General features: G+C 62.5%; 2 protein-coding genes across 2 annotated transcripts; one reads left to right on the top strand and one right to left on the bottom strand.

Moving 5' to 3' along the window:
- The first annotated feature begins 142 nt into the window (after positions 1-142).
- NCAPH2 (non-SMC condensin II complex subunit H2) lies at positions 143-16,497 on the top strand. The gene is made up of 21 exons (XM_067531398.1): positions 143-289; positions 1,508-1,627; positions 2,160-2,261; positions 2,752-2,807; positions 4,412-4,493; positions 5,634-5,705; positions 6,202-6,281; positions 7,119-7,273; positions 7,819-7,914; positions 8,289-8,413; positions 8,561-8,632; positions 8,955-9,021; positions 9,745-9,852; positions 11,219-11,272; positions 12,060-12,130; positions 12,449-12,566; positions 13,052-13,117; positions 13,639-13,694; positions 14,344-14,445; positions 14,896-15,045; positions 15,297-16,497. The coding sequence occupies exons 2-21, from the start codon at positions 1,520-1,522 to the stop codon at positions 15,432-15,434; spliced, it is 1,878 nt and encodes a 625-aa protein (XP_067387499.1). The 5' UTR covers positions 143-289; positions 1,508-1,519; the 3' UTR covers positions 15,435-16,497.
- Positions 16,498-16,648: 151 nt separating this feature from the next.
- Positions 16,649-18,151, bottom strand: SCO2 (synthesis of cytochrome C oxidase 2). The gene is made up of 2 exons (XM_067531400.1): positions 18,091-18,151; positions 16,649-17,900 (listed from the first exon to the last, which is right to left on the bottom strand). The coding sequence occupies exon 2, from the start codon at positions 17,887-17,889 to the stop codon at positions 17,149-17,151; it is 741 nt and encodes a 246-aa protein (XP_067387501.1). The 5' UTR covers positions 17,890-17,900; positions 18,091-18,151; the 3' UTR covers positions 16,649-17,148.
- Between the last annotated feature and the right edge of the window lie 219 nt (positions 18,152-18,370).

Genomic DNA, 18,370 nt, shown 5'->3' with positions numbered 1-18,370 from the left:
GGCCTGCGCGCGCGCTCCCCCCGCCAAGTACCCGCCCCGGGCCGGGCGAGGACGGGAGGGCGGGGCAACGGGGAGACACGCCCCCTTACCCCTCTACCCGCCCGCCGACGTCACGCGCGCTGGCTGACGTCGGCTCGAGCGGGAAAAACAAAATGGAGGCCGGCGGCGGGGGCGGCTGAGGCTGATTCCGAAGCGGCGCGATCTTCTCCTGCCCCGCCGCGGGGTGCGGGTGGTACGTTCCGGGCCGGACCTTTCTCCGGCGGGAGCGTGCGGCCCTCCCGCGCCCGTGGTACGGTCCGGACACTCCGGCGCCCCCGGGCCGGGCTATGGGGCGGGACTGGACTGGGTGGAGGGCGCTGTGGGGTGGGGGCGCTGTGGAGACGGGGGGGCGCTGGCACCGTGGGGTGGGGGGCAGAGCTGGGGGGATTGGGAGCAGCGCTGGGGGGTTCCTGGGGGGCGGGGGCAGCGCTGGGGGGGGGGGCCTGGGGGAATGGGGGGCGGTGCTGGGGGGCAGAGCTGGGGGGTGCCTGGAGTAATGGGGGGCAGTGCTGGGGGGTGCCTGGGGGGCGGCGCTGAGGGGTGCTTGAGGGAATGGGGGGTGGAGCTGGGGGGTGGGGGGGCGGCGCTGGCAGTGGAGGAAGCACTGGGGGGTGGGGGGCACAGCTGCGTCTGACCCCGAGGTCCCTCTCAGACAGGGGGACACTGAGGCACCCAGCCCACTGCTGGCCCTGGCTAACAGAGGGGGGTGGGGTGTGAGGCTGGGGAGGCACTCGCTGTCCATGGTGTGGGAGGGCAGGAGAGGGCCGGGGATGGGCCGGTTTGGCAGCTCCTTTTCCCTCTGCTGTGAGCGGATCCTAGGTGTAAAACGATGCCCAGGTTCAGGGAAGCCTGGCGGTGAGTGAGCCCACATCTGGGTAGGTACCGGATTGGGTCCTAAAGTGGGTCCCCGGGGGTGAGGTCTTACAGGTGCTTAACTGTTTGCAGAAGTGGCGCTCAGGTTTGCAGAGTACCCAGCACAACAAGGCCGTGATTCTGACCTGGGTCCCCATGTGCCTCTGCTGTATAAATAATAGAATCAGTGATTTATGTTGTTTGCTTCACTTTCTTTCTCTAGGCTTGGCTTGGTCAGTTTCACTGGGATTTCTAGTCAGTTGCATGGTCAGGTTTGTTTATTTAGAAACATTTCTATAGGGCTAAAATCAGATAAATATCATTTGTAGATTCTTTGCCGCTAGTCTTATGTTCCCCTGGGTTGTGACAGCGCAGGGAATGTTTATGCCTGTTTTTCGTTGAATTAAAACCTTGCTTTTCGCTTTTGTAAAACCTGAGGCCCGCTTTTTATAAAAACAAAATTGGAGCCGGCTCTGAGCTGACCGCATCCCATTAGATTACCACAGATGACAGCGTTGTCCGCACACTGATGAACCTGTGTTCTCGTTCTGTGCCCTCCTCGTTGTGGGCTTGTCTGCCTAGCTCCTGGATGAAATGTAACTTGTTGCACTTCTAGGGATCTGCTACCATGGAGGATGTGGAGTCACGCTTCTTGCACCTTCTGCAGCCCATCCGGGATCTTACAAAGAACTGGGAGGTGGATGTGGCAGCCCAGCTGGGGGAGTATTTGGAGGAGGTAAGGTGTTCTTTCCATTCACCTAGACCTGGGTGGCAGGGAGGAGTGTTGTTATCAGAGTGCTACCGTGTGGCCTGTGGCCACGCAGCTGGAATTCTTAGCATGCGGCGCTCGTTTGGATCCCTAATGTTCCTGTCCCTCAGGCCAGCACTGCTACGTTGTCACTGGTCTTAGACTCTAAATATCAAGCCCTGGTCCTAGGGCCTGTGTTACTTTTTGCTCCCTGCCCTCCCTGTAAAGTGCTCCTGTATCCCCATGCGTTTTAGAAATGACGCTCTGCACAGCACAGACCTGCTCCTTGGAGAACCAGTTCCACCTACGGAAGAGCTCTAGCCTCAAAGGTTACAAGAGAATGAGATGGGAGCAGTCCTGCTTTCTCCATTTACCCATCTCCTCTCCTCTCCCACATGCCCCTGCAGGTTTGCTGTGGCTCCAGGGCTTTGTCCCCTCCAAAGGGTCTCTTCCTGCTGTGTTCTCTCTCAAACCCAGTCTGTAAAATCAGCTTATGTCTTCCCATTTGTGTGTTCTGTAGCTGGACCAGATCTGCATTTCCTTCGATGGCGGCAGAACCACCATGAACTTCATAGAGGCAGCTCTGCTGATCCAGGGTTCTGCCTGCATCTACAGCAAGAAGGTGGGGCAGCCAAGAAGTGCCGGGACTCACTCTGACAGCCCCTGCAAGACTGGGAGGAGCGTTTGCAAGCTTGAGACTTGCACAGCGGGTGCTTGGGGGATTTTTGCTTGACTCTGAAAATATTGGGGCCCCTGCATGTGTGCTGACTTATTAAACGTAGCCCTGAAACTACATACATCACTGGTTGCCGAAACCCAGCCCCCACTCTGGCTACTCCTGTCTCTGTGTACGTGGACGTGCAGCCTGCAGAAACTACAAGCCTTGCCATATAGGACTTTGTTCCTCAAGCAAAATGCTCCCCAAGCGGGAGTTAAGGCTGCAAGTACCTTCTGATGACTTGAGTACTCAAGACCTGGTGGGAACATTGAAGTTCTGAAAAACAAACATTGGAGTCTCTTCAGGGACCCTAGTCCATCCCAGCCCCTAATAGAGGCAGTCTCCCTGGGGTCCTTGCATCTCAGCCTCTAACCCTCTGGCCTTATTTTGGCAGGTGGAATATCTCTACTCTCTAGTTTACCAGGCCCTTGACTTCATCTCCAACAAAAAGTAAGTAAAGATTTTCCTTCTCTGGGAGACTGCCTCTTGCAAAGTCTGTCTGGGCTCAGTCGGCAGGCTAATGCGTATCTTTCTGGCCTGCAGCTCCTGTCCCTTTTATCACTGTCACAATCCTTTGCCCTTCCCTAGTCTCTTCCAAGCAAGGGACTTGTAATTGTGAATACCAACTAATCCTTCGAACACCCCTGTTCCTTCGATATAGGTAAATTATCCCTGTTTTGCAGGTGGGAAGTGAAGTGACTTGCCCATGTCTGCAACAGAAGTCACTGGCAGAGCGAGGAATAGACCCATGAGTCCTGACTCCCTGCTCCGATCATAAAGCACGTTCGCGCTTTATCTGGTTTTAAACTGTTGTCCTCCGGGACCACCTCCTTGGTTATTTTTTGCTTGTTTTAATGTTAGGCTCCAATCCTGCAAAAGAATCCCCCTAGGATAACTTTGAAGTCAGTGGGTCTCTGTGCAGGCAAGAGGGGGAGATGTGGGGGCAGGTGTCTCTGGTGGGAATCCAGTTGCAGGGCTGGGGCCTTAGCTGGTCTGATTGTTTTATCCCAAAAGGCTTCACTAGCAGTCTCAGTGCACAACTTAATGACTGTAACAAAACACGCAGTGCCGCCCAGTGCGTGGAGGTATTACATAGAAAGAGGATCTAGGCAGGTTGGTTGAACAGGCCTGGGATGTGGTAGCAGTTATCAAATGTTCCATGTTGCCTCTTGGGAAACTTTCCGATCTATCCCCTGTTCTAACTGGCCTGTGCTCAGAGCAGGTCTTCAGTTAAGAGAGGAGAGATCTGTGTAGGGGGGGCAGCAGCATCTGTTCTGTCACAGAAATGCCCTGGACGGGTGAGGCTCTGACTTCAGACAGGCACTTGGCTTCAGCCAGGCAAATGGACTTCCCCAATGGAATTGATTTCAGGCCCCTCCTTTCTCTCTGCCAGGGGCCTGGCTCACAAGGGGCACTCGCTGGGCTTTGCCGGAGCCTTGTTGATGCGGTGAGGGAGGGAACGGAGCCAGCAGGGAGGGAGCTGCCTGTGTTACAGTGAGCTGGGCCTGCTAGAAATGGAATGTGTTAAGCAGCGATCCAAGCTGCTTGCTGGCTGCCTTGCCCTGAAACGTGCCCTGCCCTTTCCCGTTTTGTGCTTCCTGATGGAAATGGAATCGACTTAACCAACAAGACTTGCTGGCCAGGCCTAAACCCCCTCTCCCTACTGTGGCCAAGCCCGTTTCCTCTGGGCCGCTTGCACTCCCATCCTGCTCTGAGCGCTGCCCGCAGGTAGGAATCAAGTGCACTTTAGCTGGCCCCGTCAGAAGAATAATTTACTGCTGTGGCTGTCTCCCTCCTGGGCCCTTGAACATTGGGCCCTTCTTTAGCACTTCACAAGGACAAGAGGTCCCGGTCGCTTTATCCGCTGCCCACTCCTGGGCTGGAGGAGACATGTTACTTTCCCTGAGTCTTTGTCAGAGTAACCCTGGCCCCAGGACACACCCTACCAATGACTCGGACATCCTGGGCTCTGTCCCGTGGAACTTCCCAGCTGATAATCATGGTTTTAAAAAAAAAACTCTGGTGCCCTCTTGTGTTTTCCCTCCCTGCCCCAGGCGGGACAGGCAGCCTACGTCTGTGGGGGAGGATGGCACTGATGCTGATGTGAGCGCTGAGCCCCGGAGGGAGGAGGAAGAGGTAAGACGACAGGTGTGGGACGTGTTCTCCCCGTGCGCGGTCCCTCTGTGCGCCAGCAGGGGGAGTGCAGACGGTATTCCAGCCGTGTGCCCCACCTGCAGAGCCGGGCACTTGACTGGCAGGTGAAATGGGGGTGGGTACCTCAGGCTGCAGGTCTAATTGTGCCAGGCCTGATTAGTTGCTATGATCAGTTGCCAGCCGGCCACTCCCGAACTGCTCTTCTCCTGCTAGAGGGTCTTTAGCTTCCGCAGCACACTCCTCCTTCCGCCGCTGCCCCAACACCCTGGGCCGGAGGGTTTGGTCCCTAGAACTAGGTCTACGCTTATGGGGACGAGCAGAGTACAGGCAGGCATGTAGCCACACGCTGCAGTGTAAGGCTCTGGCAGTGGGGAGGCGGCAGGGAGCTGCTGGAGCTTTTCCCCGCTGGCAGAGCCTTTCACCGCGGTGGGGAAAGGCTCTGGCAGGGGGGAGGCAGCGGGACGCTGCACTGCTAAAAACAGCAGTGTGGACATGGGAGCTCCGCCCCAGAGATTAAAGGCTTGGCCTCCATGGCTCTCTCTGTCTCCTGGGCCAGAGGGCTCTCCTCTGAAGAGGTGTGTGCTTGCTTGCCTGGCCACGCTGAGGGCTGGGAGAGCTTTAGCTGGTGAACAATACAGCTGTCATGGGTCAGGAGCGGCGCTGCCTGGGGAAGCCTCGTGTGCCGCCCGCAGGGGAGCAGTGGCTGCCCTGTGGTGTCTGTAAGGCATTTCTGCGGAGAGGCCAGCTTGCTTTGGTGGAGTTTGCCACCAAGGGCCCGGCCCGTGGCCCATTTACACCACTGGGAGAGCTCCAGCTGGCTCTTGGCTCTGCCTCCTCTCCTCGCTCCCCGGTTCAGATGTGGATCTGCAGAGCTCTTCTCGTTTGGATCGGGGGACAGCATTGGAGTGGGGGGGACCGATCCCGGGGCAAGGATCCACGACCCCCTTTGTGACCTTGGACACCTCCCTTCCCTCCCCAATGGCCCATCTGTGGAAGTGGCTTAGAGATCCCGACCTGCCTTCCGGGGCACTGTGGGGGATCAGCATAGCGCATCGGTACAGCACGCCGGTGAGACAGAGCCCTCTGTGCGACATGCTCAGCGGTACTGCTCTCTCCCTGCAGTTCCTCTCCTTGGATGACATCAAGGACACCAGCGTGGTGAGCGTGGACATGAGGAAGGATCACCCCCCTAACGTACGTGAGGTGGTCCCTGCCCTTCCTCCCTGCCCCTCTTATGTCCCTTCTGCCTCCTGGTCAGGGCGTTTCTGAGACTAGAGTTGAATCCAAAAGGTGTCTGCCGCGTCCTGTGTACCAGCTTGCCAACCCCAGCACCCTAGCCTCACCCTCTAACTGCGCAGTGCTGGCAGGCCTCTGCCAGTGAGGGTGAATCTCCAGCCTGTCCTGCAGCCGGAAACCTCCCCAGCAGCAGCAGCAAGCTGTGACACACAGCGGGTACCTCTGAGCCCCTTGCGGGCAGCTGCCATCTGGCTGGTGGGAGCTGGCGTTTGCGCCCTGCCCTGTCCTGCCCGCTGCCCAGCTTGCCCGGCCCAGTGTCCTGAGAAGCAGATGAAAAAGCTTTCCATATGCGTGGACCCCTCTTCCCAGCTGCAAGGCCCCTGTCTCTGGAGTGCAGCTGGGCCCCTCTGTTCCCACGATGAGCAGCTGGGATCATGCTGGCGTATCTTTGCAGACTGTGAACATCGTCCCCTTGACGCCGATGGCCCTGGTACCCCCGGAGGAGGCGGAAAAGAGGGACAACCCCCTATTCAGGTAAAGGCTGCCCTTGGAGCGCCTTTCAGTCACTCCTCTCCTGCCATCTGCTTTCTGTCTCTTGGATTTCCTCCCCGGTGGTGGTAGGGCTGGCCTGGCTGAACATTTTTTTGAATGAGCTAGAGAGGGAAGAACAGCACTTCCTACTGAAATGGCAGGGGAGGGAAATAATCCAGAGGGATGTGGGCCAGACATCACATGAGATTGCTCTCCCCCCCGTTGCGTCTCTCACGAGCAATCAATGGGAGGGATGAGCCTGGGAAGCAGCCAGGGACCAGCCGGAATGGAGGGGTGAGAGTAGGAAGCCAGTCGGACGTGATGTTGCCATGTGAGATGGGCCACCGTGACGTGGGTTGATAGGGAAGCCTTGTGCCCTGGAGCAGGGTGGGGATAGCTGCCCTCTGACTGGCTCTGGGGAGATCCTAGCTGGGATTCGATACTCGGCTCTGGCCCCAAAATACCTGAAAGAGGTGCCTGTGCGGGGATAGGGGGAGTACAGAGAGCAACCAACGTCCGGGGTCCAGAGGGAGAGATTTAGGAAGAGATGCGAGAGCTCTGCTAACCGCCGGGGATGTGACACCAGTCTGTGCTGCCCAGAAGGGGGTGACCATCCTGGAGACAAGATCTAAGTCTCCCTTATGTAGCCCCTGTCACTGGTATGTGAGCCAGTGGAAGTCCCATTCCAAGCTGGCTTGGTGGTGTGACTGGGCTAAATGGGTCTCTTCCGTGTCTGGGTCTCTTTCCCTTCTTCCTGCTGCCCCACGCTCTGCCTGCACCCTGCAAACCAGCGACGGTGCCGGCTCAGAGCTGTTCGAACGCCGCTCTGTCTCCCCTCAGCCGGAAGGGGGAGATCCTGGCCAGCCGGAAGGATTTCCGCATGAACACGTGCACCCCCCACGTCAACGGAGCCTTCATGCTGGAGCTGGCGGGCCACTCGCCCACACAGTGCTTCCTAGCGAGACGCCAGGCCGGGGACCCCGGCAGCGCTACAGGTGCAGGATTGGGCTGGGGGATCTCACTTTACCCTCCCATGGCCACCCCAAAGAGCCCCAGAGAGGGCAGGGCCCCAGTCCTCTTCACTGCCACCCCCTACATCTCTGGAGGGGCTCTTCATTCCTGCCCTTCCAGCATCCCTGTCCCCATCTGCTCCTGAGCAGGGCCTGGAGCACCCTCCGTTGGCTGGGTGCCGCCTCCAGCCAGGCTGCTGTGGGGCCAGAATGACAGAGGCTTGCTGCAGCAGGGGCTGGGCGGGGGAGAGATGCTGATGCTGCGACGCCTTCCTGCAGGCTTGGGGCTGTCCTAGGCTCCAGCTGTAGCCCTGCACTCCGTAGGAGAGGCTGCTCTGCGGGGTGTGGGGGGAGCTGGCTGTACAAGCCAGCCTGGTTTATGGCTGGCTGGAGTGAGCCTCGGTCACTGAACCAGCAGCTATCCCAGCGGGCTCCACAGGGAGCCAGGAGCTGAGAGCTCAGCGGGGTCGTGCTTTGGGGACATTGCTAACACGTCTCTCCCTGCCCCCATTCTGCCTTATCCCTGCCAGGAGGGCAGACGACTGCCCCGGGGTCTGGAAATGCCCCCATGGAGGTCAGTGCCTGTGAGATGCCTGTCCCAGTCCTGAACTTCTCTGACAATGAAGGTGAGACGCGCGGCCGGTTTGCTGTGTGAGATCCAGCGTGGCACCCGTAGCCTAGGCCCCGGCGGGCTGGTTCCCAACCACGGGGGGGCGATAGGGCTGTTGAATTCTCCCTGGCTCTGGCAGCCACGGGCCATGGGGAGGGCGGGGGGGTGGGGGGGGCGTCTGAGCCTGTGTTACGAAGGAGGCCATGTCTTGTTCTCTCAAGAACTGCAGCCTGCGGGGGGTGTGGGGGGAAGGTGTCACTTTTCAGAACGGAAGGAGAGGCTCCATCCTGGGAGCAGGGAGGGCAGAGGATGGGCGGCTCTCCAGGGCTCTTCCTGCGCTGGTTGTGGCCCCGTGGATGGAAAGGGAGTGACTGTGCCCCTCTTTGGCAGGTGCGGCGGTACCAGAGGGGGGTGCTGGGGATGATGATGACGATGATGATGCAGGAGGCGGCGGTTTCTTGCCTGGGGACGTGGAGACCAGCCCGGCCGCTGCCGAGCACATTCAGCAGCAGAAGGTAGGAGCAGGGCCGTGGTCGTGTGGGGAGGGGGAGCTGCTGCACTCCTGCCCGTCCGGTGGCCCGTGGTCCCCGCAGACCCAGCTGATTCCTCTCGCCTCTGTCTGATGCATCAGGAAACTAACTGCCCTCTTCTTTGCCTGCCAGAGCGCGCAGGACAGGAAGGGCTACATGCTGCGGGAAAGGGCCCCTGCCGTGGATCCCAACGCCCGCATCAAGGTGAGAGGGGGTCTCTAGGGACCTGTTCAGGGAGGCTGCAGAGTCTCGGGATGAGCGTGACTCTCGGGTAGTCACTCGAGTGGAGGCTGGTGACCTGGGCCCTTCCTCACGGCGCCGCGTATGCCAGGGAGCAGCTCCCGGCGGGCACCAGCCCAAGAGCGAATCGCGGCGGCTCCTGAACTAGCCGGCTGAGCCGTGCTTTGGGTGAGGCTGGCTGCTCCCTGCCCGCTCAGGGAGGGAGGCTGCCCGGGGAGTCGAGTGGGAGCGGAGCAGCCTGGCCGTGGCGCTGTGGTGTTCACCGTGTGCCCACGTTCTGTGGCAGGAGATGCTGGATCCGTGGCAAAGCCTCGACCCCTTTGACAGCTTGGAGGACAAGCCTTTTAAGAAAGGTAAGGACGGGGCCCGCTGACGGGTGACGGCCTGGCTGCTCCGGGGGTCCTCGCCTGGTGCTCAGCTCCAGGAAGCAGGGACCGCCTGTGCTGTGAGCAGGGAAGCCCCTATCTTACACCTCCCGCTGTCCATGGAGCAAACCCACCTTTCCCCCTAGATTGGGGTGGCTAGCAAGGGCCGTGGGGGCGAACGTGGCTGCAGGCGAACGTCCTGAGTTGAGGGCCGCAGAGAGCACAGTCCCAGCCTGTCTGGATTGGAGCACCCGCCCGCGTTGCCTGCTGGGCCCCGTGGCCTGCCTGGGAATGACGCAGGTGCTGACGGCGAGGGCCCCGGGCTGCACTCTGACACCGTGACGCTGGAAAGCCCTTCCCGCCCAGCCCCAAGCCCCGCTCCCAAGGCGCTTGCAGGCTTGCTCTGTGCTGGGCAGAGGGGAGGTGTCCGGCCCCAGCAGCTTTTCTTCCAACGGACCAGAGCCACAAAGAGCTCGTCGGTGCCTCTGATGTGGGAGGAGACCCGGCAGGGACTATGCTCCAGGCCTTGTCCTGGGGCCGAGCCATGTCACCATATGGCCGGGCGTCAGTGGCTGCTAACGCCCAGCCAGCTGCCCAGGGGTCTCCCTGTAACCTGCGCCCAGTGCTGGGGCAGAGTTTCCTCCTGCCGTTCCCCCCCACCCGGCGTGGCTGCAGCTCACTCCCTTCTCTGTGCCCTGCCCCCGGCTCCAGGCAGACCCTTCACAGTGCCACGCAGCCTAGACGACGTGCCAGGCGGCAAGCGGAAGAGGAGGGTGCCCAGCCAGCTGCAGGACTTCATGAGGTGGTTCACTGCAAGCGGTGAGTATCTTGGCTCCAGCTCTGCTGCCCCATCCTGCACCCTGCTCCCTGGCAGGGCCTCTTCTGCCGAGAGACATGGCCTCTCTGCGCCCCCAGCCCCAGCATCCTGGCCCAGCGGCGAGTGGTGTCTGGGCTCTGCCCTGGGGAGCCCCTTATCCTGCCGGTGTCACGTGGGACTGCAGTCCCCACACCCCGCCCCCCCGTTCAGCAGCCCTTGTGCTCTTCCTGTCTCCTGCTGGCTGTTTGGTGTGCACCACAGGAGTGGCCTCAGGCCCCATCTAGCCCAGCGTCCTGCCTGTGACAGCCGCATAAGGAAGGGGCAGGAAACCCTGTAACAGAACAACGGCTCGTAGCAGGACTTGGTGTGCTGCCCGGCAAGCTGGTCCGAAGCTGTGCCATGTCCCCTGGATTCTGCCATGCCCAGGGGCAGCAGGCTGGGAATTCCCCAGCAGGGTGAAGGATGTTGAAAGGCAGAGTGGCCCCTGCCAGCCGGTTACATTCCATTTGTCCCCTCCTCCAGTCTGAGATCTGTCTGTCTGTCTGCACGCACCAGAGACTCTTGCATTGCCCCGTGTAGAACTGCCTGGTGGAGGCTTGTGAGCCTGGGAAGGGGGTTTTGTTCTTGTCAAAAAGAGGGGCAGTGAAATAGTGAACAGCGCTGACATTTCAAGTGTCCTCATTATGCTCCAGAGTTAACGGGGACGGAATGGTGCAGAGCTCTTGGTCCAGACTGTTTGCAGATTCAGGCAGATATAGCTACTTCCGTTACGCTTGGGTCACGTTTTTAAGGTTTTCTCCGTAAACCTGATTGCCCACAAACTTCCTGCAAATGAAAGCTGAGTCTCAGGAGCCCCGTTCCGCTGCCAGGGGCATAGACTTCGTGGGCCTAGCCGCAGCGGATGGTTCTTCCTGACATCTCTCCGTTGTTCTGGTTTCTATCTTTCTGAGCTCCTTCAGCTCACTGCTACACGGCAGGTGGCAGCGTTTCCTCTCTTCAGCTCCCAATGTGACATGTCAGTGCCTGGCCCTTTGCTCAGGTATCTGATGTGACCCTTCCTACCCCACTTGTTCTGGATCTCGAGATCACGGCCTAAGCAGCCCTGCCTCTCCAGAGCGGGTTCTGCTAACCCTGTGACCGCACTGTGGTATCAGGCCTGGGAAAGTAGCCAGCTCAGAAGGCAGCAGTGCCATCTGGAGTCCATGTGTCTGTCTGTCTTATCTGGGCCCTATCACTGTAGTGTTGGAGCCTTGCCATCTCTCCTGAATCCTGCACCCGCCCCCGGTAATCCGCTGGCTGGTGCCCGTCCCGCAGGGCTGTCCCCGCAGAACCTGGCTGTCTAACATCGCTCGTTTCTCGTCTCCCCAGAGCATGACACAGCCGACGGCAGGAGGACGAAGAAGAAAGGGCCCACGTTTGCTGGTGAGCAGGACCTGGAGGGTGGTGTGCGCGCAAGGCGACCCGCCTTCCCCGCCCACTCCGCTTGTGCTAAACGTCCCACCCCACCTCACCTCACCCAAACGCCCCTGAAATGAGCCTGCATTTCAGAGCTACGTGGAGTGAAACCAGAGTGTCAGCACTGCCCCAGCGGGGGAGCATTCCTCAGGGCTCGTCTACACTGGAACTGTGCCGCAGTGTAGAAGCTAGCTATGCCGGCGGGAGGGGTTCTCCCATTGACAGAGCCAATCCACCTCCCCGAGAGGTGGGAGCTACGCTGATGGAAGAACCAGCCTACACGGGGACTGCGCCACTCACACACCACCCACCAGTGATGTAGCTGGGTCGATTTAATTTTCTAGCATGGACCAGCCTTCGGCTCCCACCTGGTGGGAGATCCTGGCAGGGTCGGGGAGGAGTGGGTAGGGAGAGAATGTGCTTTGAACCTCTTCCCCACCCGGAGGGGCGCTTTCTCTGTGGCGGGGCCACAGGCCTTCCTCCCCAGGAAGCGCCCGGCCAGTCTGGTTGGGGCGGGGTGCCCGGCCAGCTGTCCCACCGCAGGCGGATGGGAACTGCATGCCCAGTTAGCAGCAGCTCCTGCCCCAGGGCGCTGGTGCCGTGCCTGTCCCGGAGCTCTTCCTCCCCTCCGGGGAGAGACCCGTTTGTTGCGGCAGCCAAGCCAGGGCAATGCCGGGTGTCCATGCCACACCACCTGGCTCCCTCCATCTCTGCCTGGCGGGGCAGTGCCTACGCTCCCCCTGTGTCTTGGCAGATCTGGAGGTCCTGTACTGGAAGCAGCTGAAGGAGCGGATGGCCGTGCAGAGGAAGCTGCAGAGGAGAATGGTGAGTGAATGTGGAAGGACAGGACTTTCAGTTCTAGGTGCCCTTGGTCCCCCCTGCAGAAAGGGGGCAGGTTCCTCTAAGCACCTGTTCTGCGCCCTGCGGCTGGGTGGCACTTGGGCAGTGACAGGGATTGGCCAGGGGGCGGGCCTTTCCTGGGCATACCCTCCACGGGGCGGGGACCAGGTGGGCAGTCCCACCCCGTGTGTCCCACTCAGGGCCTCTGGGTGCTGTGGCAGTGTCAATCCCAAGGAGAGCGGGTGGCCGGCAGGCGCTCGCAGTGAGACCCGTGGTGACGGCCGGGCCTGTTCCCATCCCCAGGGGCTGCTGCTGGGGAAGCATGTAGCGGAGGAGGAGCTGCGGGAGGACGCGGAGGAGGAGCTGAATGCCATGGAGGAGGAGCGAATTGATGACTGCCTGGACCATGATGGGGGAGCAGGTACTCCCAAAAGCTTCAGAGGCAGGGGCAGTCTGTGCTGGTGCAGGGGCGACTCCTGGGCACGGGATCCCCTGCCTCCCTCCGCCAGCCGGCCGTTAGTTCCCCTCATGGGGTGGCATTTGCTACAATGGGTGAACCCGGCTACAGACTGGACTGAGACTCTGTGCTGGGGCTGTTGCAGCTGCCGGGCTGTATCTGCTCTGGGCCACACCTGAGCTAGACGGGCAGGCTCTGTGGCCCGTCCCGCTCCTTTGCCACCGTCTGCGTGGGCAGGGCATCTCGCTGCTCCGCTCGTCCAAGGGCCCTCTGCCCCTTGGAAACAGCACAGGATTTCCTGGCCCAGGGCAGCTGCCGTGTGATGGCTTTGTCCTCTCTTGGGACCCCCACAATCCCTGCCCCCCCTTGGCTTGGAGGTCCCGCGCTTGGGAACTCAGCAGGGCTCTGCGTCCCACGAGCCCTTGACCAGCATTCTCTCTCTCCCACAGATGACTTCCTGGAGCAGGAGGATGTCCAGCCGGAGGCCCCAGAGCAGCTGGCCGAGGGCGACCTGGGTAACGTACTCCCGGCAGATCCCCACCCTGCAAAATTTTCTGCTCCCCCTTCTCGTCCCAGACCGGTTCAGCCTCATTCACCACGAGGGGCCTATGCCAGCAGCATGCCTGAGCCAGGGGGTTACAGCAAGAATGGGGACCATTTCCACAGCTGGGCACCCATGGACTACAGGTCCCAGCATGCAGTGCTCTGTGGAGAGCGAGGTGGACCACACTGCATGCTGGGACATGTAGTCTCCGTGGGTTGCAGAGTCATGTGTGGAACCATAGGATTAGAAGGGGCCGCAAGGGCCGTCTTGCCCAAACCTCCACCCTCGCCCGTGTGAGGACAGCGGCGTGTGTCCCTACCCCTGAACGTGCACTCGTGTGGGCGCACACAGCTCCTCGGGTAACACGGCCCCTGCTCTTCCCGGGGCCGGCCAGCCCGCCCCATAGCGCTGGGGAGGTCGGGCCCCTGTGAGGGGGCGGGAGGGCGGCTGTGACGGCAGTGCTCTCAGCTACAGCTTCCCCTTCACTTCCAGGCCCCTGCGAGATCCCCGACTCGCTGAGCTACGAGGACCTGGTGAGGAAGAACGTGGTACGTACCCAGCCCCTGGGGCGCCGTGGGGCAGAGCGCGGGGCCTCGCTGCCTGAGCCTGGCTCTGCAGTGCCCCCTGCCCGCAGCCCGTCTCACTGCCTGGGCAGCCGTGCCCCTCCCGAGGCCCTAGCTAAGGGCTGTGGCTTTCCAGAGACGCCTGTAGAGGTTCATTCCTACCCCGCCCAGGAACAGGAGGGAGGCTGGGGCGGCCGGCGGGGCTCGTTAGCAGGTGGGGAAGCCTCGAGCCAGCCGGGCCCCAGGAGAGTGCTGGATTCTCTTGGCCTCTGTCGGCCGCTCCCCCGTTTCAGGGCCGTGCAGTTAGAGCCCACGAGGGCCAGGGCGAGCTCTCCAGCGGAGAGAGGGAGCTGCCTGGGGGGGTGGGCCCTGAGCTCCAGAAGGGTGAACACCACCCCCGTTGCAGCCGGGGGCCGCCCCACTGCCAGCGCTGCCTCCGGCGTGGAAGCAGCCCAGAGGAGCAGTCACGTCCGCAAACGCGGGCACCAGCCACCCGTGCCCACGTCTCCGTTTCAATGGCCCCGAGCCTGGCGGGCGAGTGAGAGTGAGCTGGGGAGGGAAGTGGATTGGGGGGGGCTGGAATCTGGTCCCCTCCTTTCCCTGATCCCCCTACCCCCCATCTCTCCGTCCCCAGGAGCTGTTCATTGCCAACTCCCAGAATTACGCCCGCGAGACGGTGCTGTCCCAGCGTGTCCGTGACTGGGAGGACAAGATGGGACCCAAGCTGCAGGAGCAGGTGAGGCCAGAGCAGGGGAACCTGTCCCTCTTCTGGGCAGTGCACGGGCCGGGCACTCTGCAGGGAGGGGAGAGGCTGGGCCCCGGCCAGTGGGGCAGGCAGGGTGTTGCTGACGTGACCTCGGTGCGGCTTAGGGGCACGTTCCCGGCCCCGTGCAGCTTTGGCAGAGCTCTCAGCCTGGCCCCCTGCAGGGGAGCCCCCACCTGGGCCTGGCTCCCCGGTGGGCACCTCTCTCTGCGTTGACAAAGGTGCTGCAGGCCGAGCGTGGGTGTGACTAACTGCTGCCCAGGGAACAAAGGGTGGCATAACTGGCGTGAGAGCCAAGGCCTGAGGAACTACCCCACTGCTGCCCCCCCTCACTCCTGCCCCCCAGCCCTGGGCCGAGAGCAGTACCGGGGCTGTGAGGGAGTGGGGCTTGGCCTGCAGCGTCTGACTCCCTTTCCCCCGCAGGAGGAACGGGCCACCTTCGACATCCACAGCTACGGCGACCAGCTGGCGGCGAGCTGCGGCCGCCTGGGCGAGTGGCACTCCTTCGCCAGCCTGGTGGCGGGGAAGCCGGCCTTCGAGGTGTGTCGCTACATGCTGGCCTCGCTGCAGCTGGTGAGTCTGGGCTCAGGTCACCCCAGGAGGGGTGCCCTGCCCCCCCCTGACAGCAATCACAGCCCCCCTACTGGGGGACAGGCCGCGCCCCCCTCCCCCTCAGGAGCTGCTGCCCTCAGCTGTGTGACTAACCAGGGCTCTGCCTGCCCCCCACCTGCCCCTCCCTCATCTCCTTGCTCGTACCCCCGTCCCCTCCCCCTGGGGTGCCCCAGCACCAGCCTGGCCCCTAACCCTCCATCGCCTCCCTGCAGGCCAACGACTACACCGTGGAGATCAACCAGCAGCCGGGCCTGGAGGAAGCCGTGGACACCATGAGACTGCGGCTCCTGACGCAAGAGCGAGCGCACGAGCGGTTCCGCACCTACGCGGCCCCCTCTGTCGCTCATTGACAGCACCCCCCCACCCCTTCCCGGGGGCTGCCACTCCGTGTATATAGTAGCTGCCCAGTGTACAGCCCGGCCCTCGGGCTGCCTCCTCTGTCTTCCTCCTCGTGCCCCCCACGGCCGTGCGTGGGGCTGGCCCCTCTGCTCTGTCTCTTTCCGCTGTCTCAGCCTATGCACTAATAAACTATGGGTGCAGGGTGTGAATTGGTTTTCCCCTCTGAATGGAGGAAGGCAAGGCGGGCAGGCTCCATGGGGTATAAACGAGCGATGTCTTCCCTGTCCTGGAGCTGGGCCCAGCTTTCTACCCTCCCCGCCAGGCGTGCAACTGTTCAAAACAGACCTTGCTGGAGCAGCCCCAGGCAATTCCTTCCTCTCAGCTGCCAGCAGGGGCAGCCGTGGGGCCACAGGGACCTGCCCTCCCCTCCCCCCCCCATGGCAGCCATGAGTGGCTGTACTGGATCAGACCCATGGTCCGGCGAGCCCTGTAGCCTGTTTCAGCGGGAATGAAGAGAAGTGGGGGATGGAGCGATCATCCTCCTGTCATCTACACCCAGCTGTGAGCACTCAGAAGCTGGGGACCCCCAGAGCATGGGGCTGTGTCCCTGACTATACCGGCTAATCCCTGTTGATGGATCTATCCTCCAGGAATGGATTTATCCTCTGGGACCCCAGTTACACTGCTGGCCTTCACAACAGCCCCCGGCAGCAAGTCCCACAAGCTGCCCGGGTGCCGGGTGACAAAATACTGCCTGGTGTTTGTCTTAACCCTGCTGCCTATTCATTTCAGGGGGTGAGCTCGGGTTTGTGTGTTATGCGAAGGGGTAAATAACACCTCCCTCCCAGTCGTGATTTGACAGACCCTCATTCCCCCTCCCCGCTGCCACTCCTGTAATCTCTTCCAGGCTGCTGTCCCCGTCTTTCTAATCTCTCCCCCAGGGAAGCTGTTCTGTCATTTGTTGCCCTTTCACTTTTACTGTGGCTTTTGAGATGGGGTGACCAGAGCTGTCCCCTCTGGCCCCTGGCTGTGCACACCCTGGAGTTATAATGGCCCAGGCTGCTCTGCCTCACCCCTCTCCCCAGCTCCATGCGTGATGGCCCAGCTCCACGCGTGCCTATAGCCCTGCAGGTGGCAATATGCTGCCTTGTCTGCATAGGGGAACTGCTGGCCTGGCCTGGCCTGGCCTGGCACCTGCAGCCCTTGGCGGCCTTGTGCTGGTTGAAGGGGCCCCAGAGAATCCATGCAAGTGGAGCTGGGGGAGGGAGCAACAGGAATCCCCCCGCTCCCAGGGTTGGGCTGAGCCCCTCAGACCAGCCAGCTCCTCCCAGGAGCCGTGGTGGGGAAATCCCGTCCCCCCAGTTAAGTACCCAACAGGGATGGCTGTGAATAATCCTTAAGGCACAGGGCAGCGTCCCTGCGGCCGGGTGCAGCAAGCTGAGCCAGCCCCACGTGTACCCTCGTTCCTAGGAGACGCAGCAGGGCTGGGCCTTGCCCGTGCTAAGGGTTAAGGGGAGCCGCAAAGCAGCAGCTGGGTCTGAGGGGACAGGCTGGGCCCAGCCCCTACAGCGAGCGGCAGGGGGGGATCCTGCTCCCGGGGCCTAGGAGAGGATCCCCCGTGGCTGCAGCCAGGCCGGCGCACAGACTGAGACGGAGGCGGCCGTGGCGCTCTGCCCTGGTGACAAGCGGGGCGTTTATTGCGCGAGGCGCTGGGCTGCGCCCTGCTCAGCTCAGCAGCGTGCGGTAGGTCTCCATGTGCCTCTTGACGCTCTGGGCGATCTGCTCCTCGCTCTTGCCCCGGGTGTAGTAGTCCAGGAAGAGCCCGTCGGGGCCCAGCAGGTAGATGATGACCGTGTGGTCCACGACGTAGTCGTCGTCCTCGTCCGGGGGCCCGGCGCTGTAGTAGACGCGGTAGGCCCGGCCGGCCTCCCGCACTTGCTCGGGGGTGCCGGTCAGGCCCAGCAGCCGGGGGTGGAACTCGGCCACGTACTTGGCCACGGCCGCCACGTCGTCCCGGGCCGGGTCGACCGAGACGAAGACGGGCTGCACCCGGGGCAGGTGCGGCTCCCGGTCCAGCAGCCGCACGGCCCGGCTCATCTTCTCCAGCTCCTCGGGGCAGATGTCCGGGCAGTGCGTGAAGCCGAAGTAGAGCAGCACCCACTGCCCGCCGAAGTCGGCCTTGGCGCGGGGCCGGCCCGTGTGGTCCCGCAGCTGGAAGTCGCCCTGCCCGAGGGCCAGCGTCCTCAGCTCCTGCAGCCGCTGCAGCCTCCGCCGCCGCCCCTTCTCCGCCCGCAGGTAGAGCCAGCCCGCCAGCGCCGCCCCGCCCGCCAGCCCGGCCACCAGCAGCCGCGTCCGCAGCGGGAGGCCGGGGGCCGAGCCGCCGCCGGAGAGCGGCCGCCTCCGGGCCAGGCTGCCGGCCGGTCCGGCGAGCGCAGCCAGGCGCCGCAGCAGGCGGGGCGGGAACATGCCGGGCACAGCTGCGGGGGGAGAGCGGAGCCTGAGCGGCCGGGCCGGGCATGGAGTGACCTTCTCCCCCCCCCGCCGCGCGGCCCCCATGGACCCGGCCACGCCCTCCGGCCACGCCCCCCGGCCGCAGCCCTGCGCTTCCCCTCCCCCACCCGGCTCAGCCCCTGCCCCGCCCGAGCCCCTCACTCCCGACCTGCTCACCTGGCGCCGGCGCCGCGCTCTCTTCCCGTCAGCAGATACGCTCCGCCCAGGACCCGGAAGCGCGGCTAGTGACGAATCCGCCGACGCGCAAAAAAACACACACCCGCCCCGCCCCCCCTTCCCCACGCAGGCGCCCTCGCGCGGCCCCGCCTCGGCTCCGCGCCTGCGCTCTGCGCCCCCGCGGCGTGGTTTCTCCACTTTGCCGGCAGCAGCGGGCGCTGCCCCGCTCGGCGCTGGTGCGCACGTGGCTGCCACCTGCCGGCGGGGCGGAACTGCGGAG

This window comes from Emydura macquarii, unplaced genomic scaffold (assembly GCF_026122565.2).
Source record: "Emydura macquarii macquarii isolate MOO-44397 ecotype Brisbane River unplaced genomic scaffold, CSIRO-AGI_Emac_v2 contig_3219, whole genome shotgun sequence".
In the NCBI taxonomy this organism is placed as follows: Eukaryota; Metazoa; Chordata; order Testudines; family Chelidae; genus Emydura; species Emydura macquarii.
This window is presented reverse-complemented; position numbering and strand designations above follow the sequence as displayed.

Excerpts from the sequence above, each read along its gene's own strand:
- NCAPH2 (XM_067531398.1), top strand. The coding sequence starts at position 1,520 with ATGGAGGATGTGGAGTCACGCTTCTTGCACCTTCTGCAGCCCATCCGG. Across the intron at positions 7,915-8,288 it reads GAACTTCTCTGACAATGAAG|GTGCGGCGGTACCAGAGGGG; the intron begins GTGAGACGCGCG and ends CCTCTTTGGCAG. Across the intron at positions 14,446-14,895 it reads GACCCAAGCTGCAGGAGCAG|GAGGAACGGGCCACCTTCGA; the intron begins GTGAGGCCAGAG and ends TTTCCCCCGCAG.
- SCO2 (XM_067531400.1), bottom strand. The coding sequence starts at position 17,889 with ATGTTCCCGCCCCGCCTGCTGCGGCGCCTGGCTGCGCTCGCCGGACCG.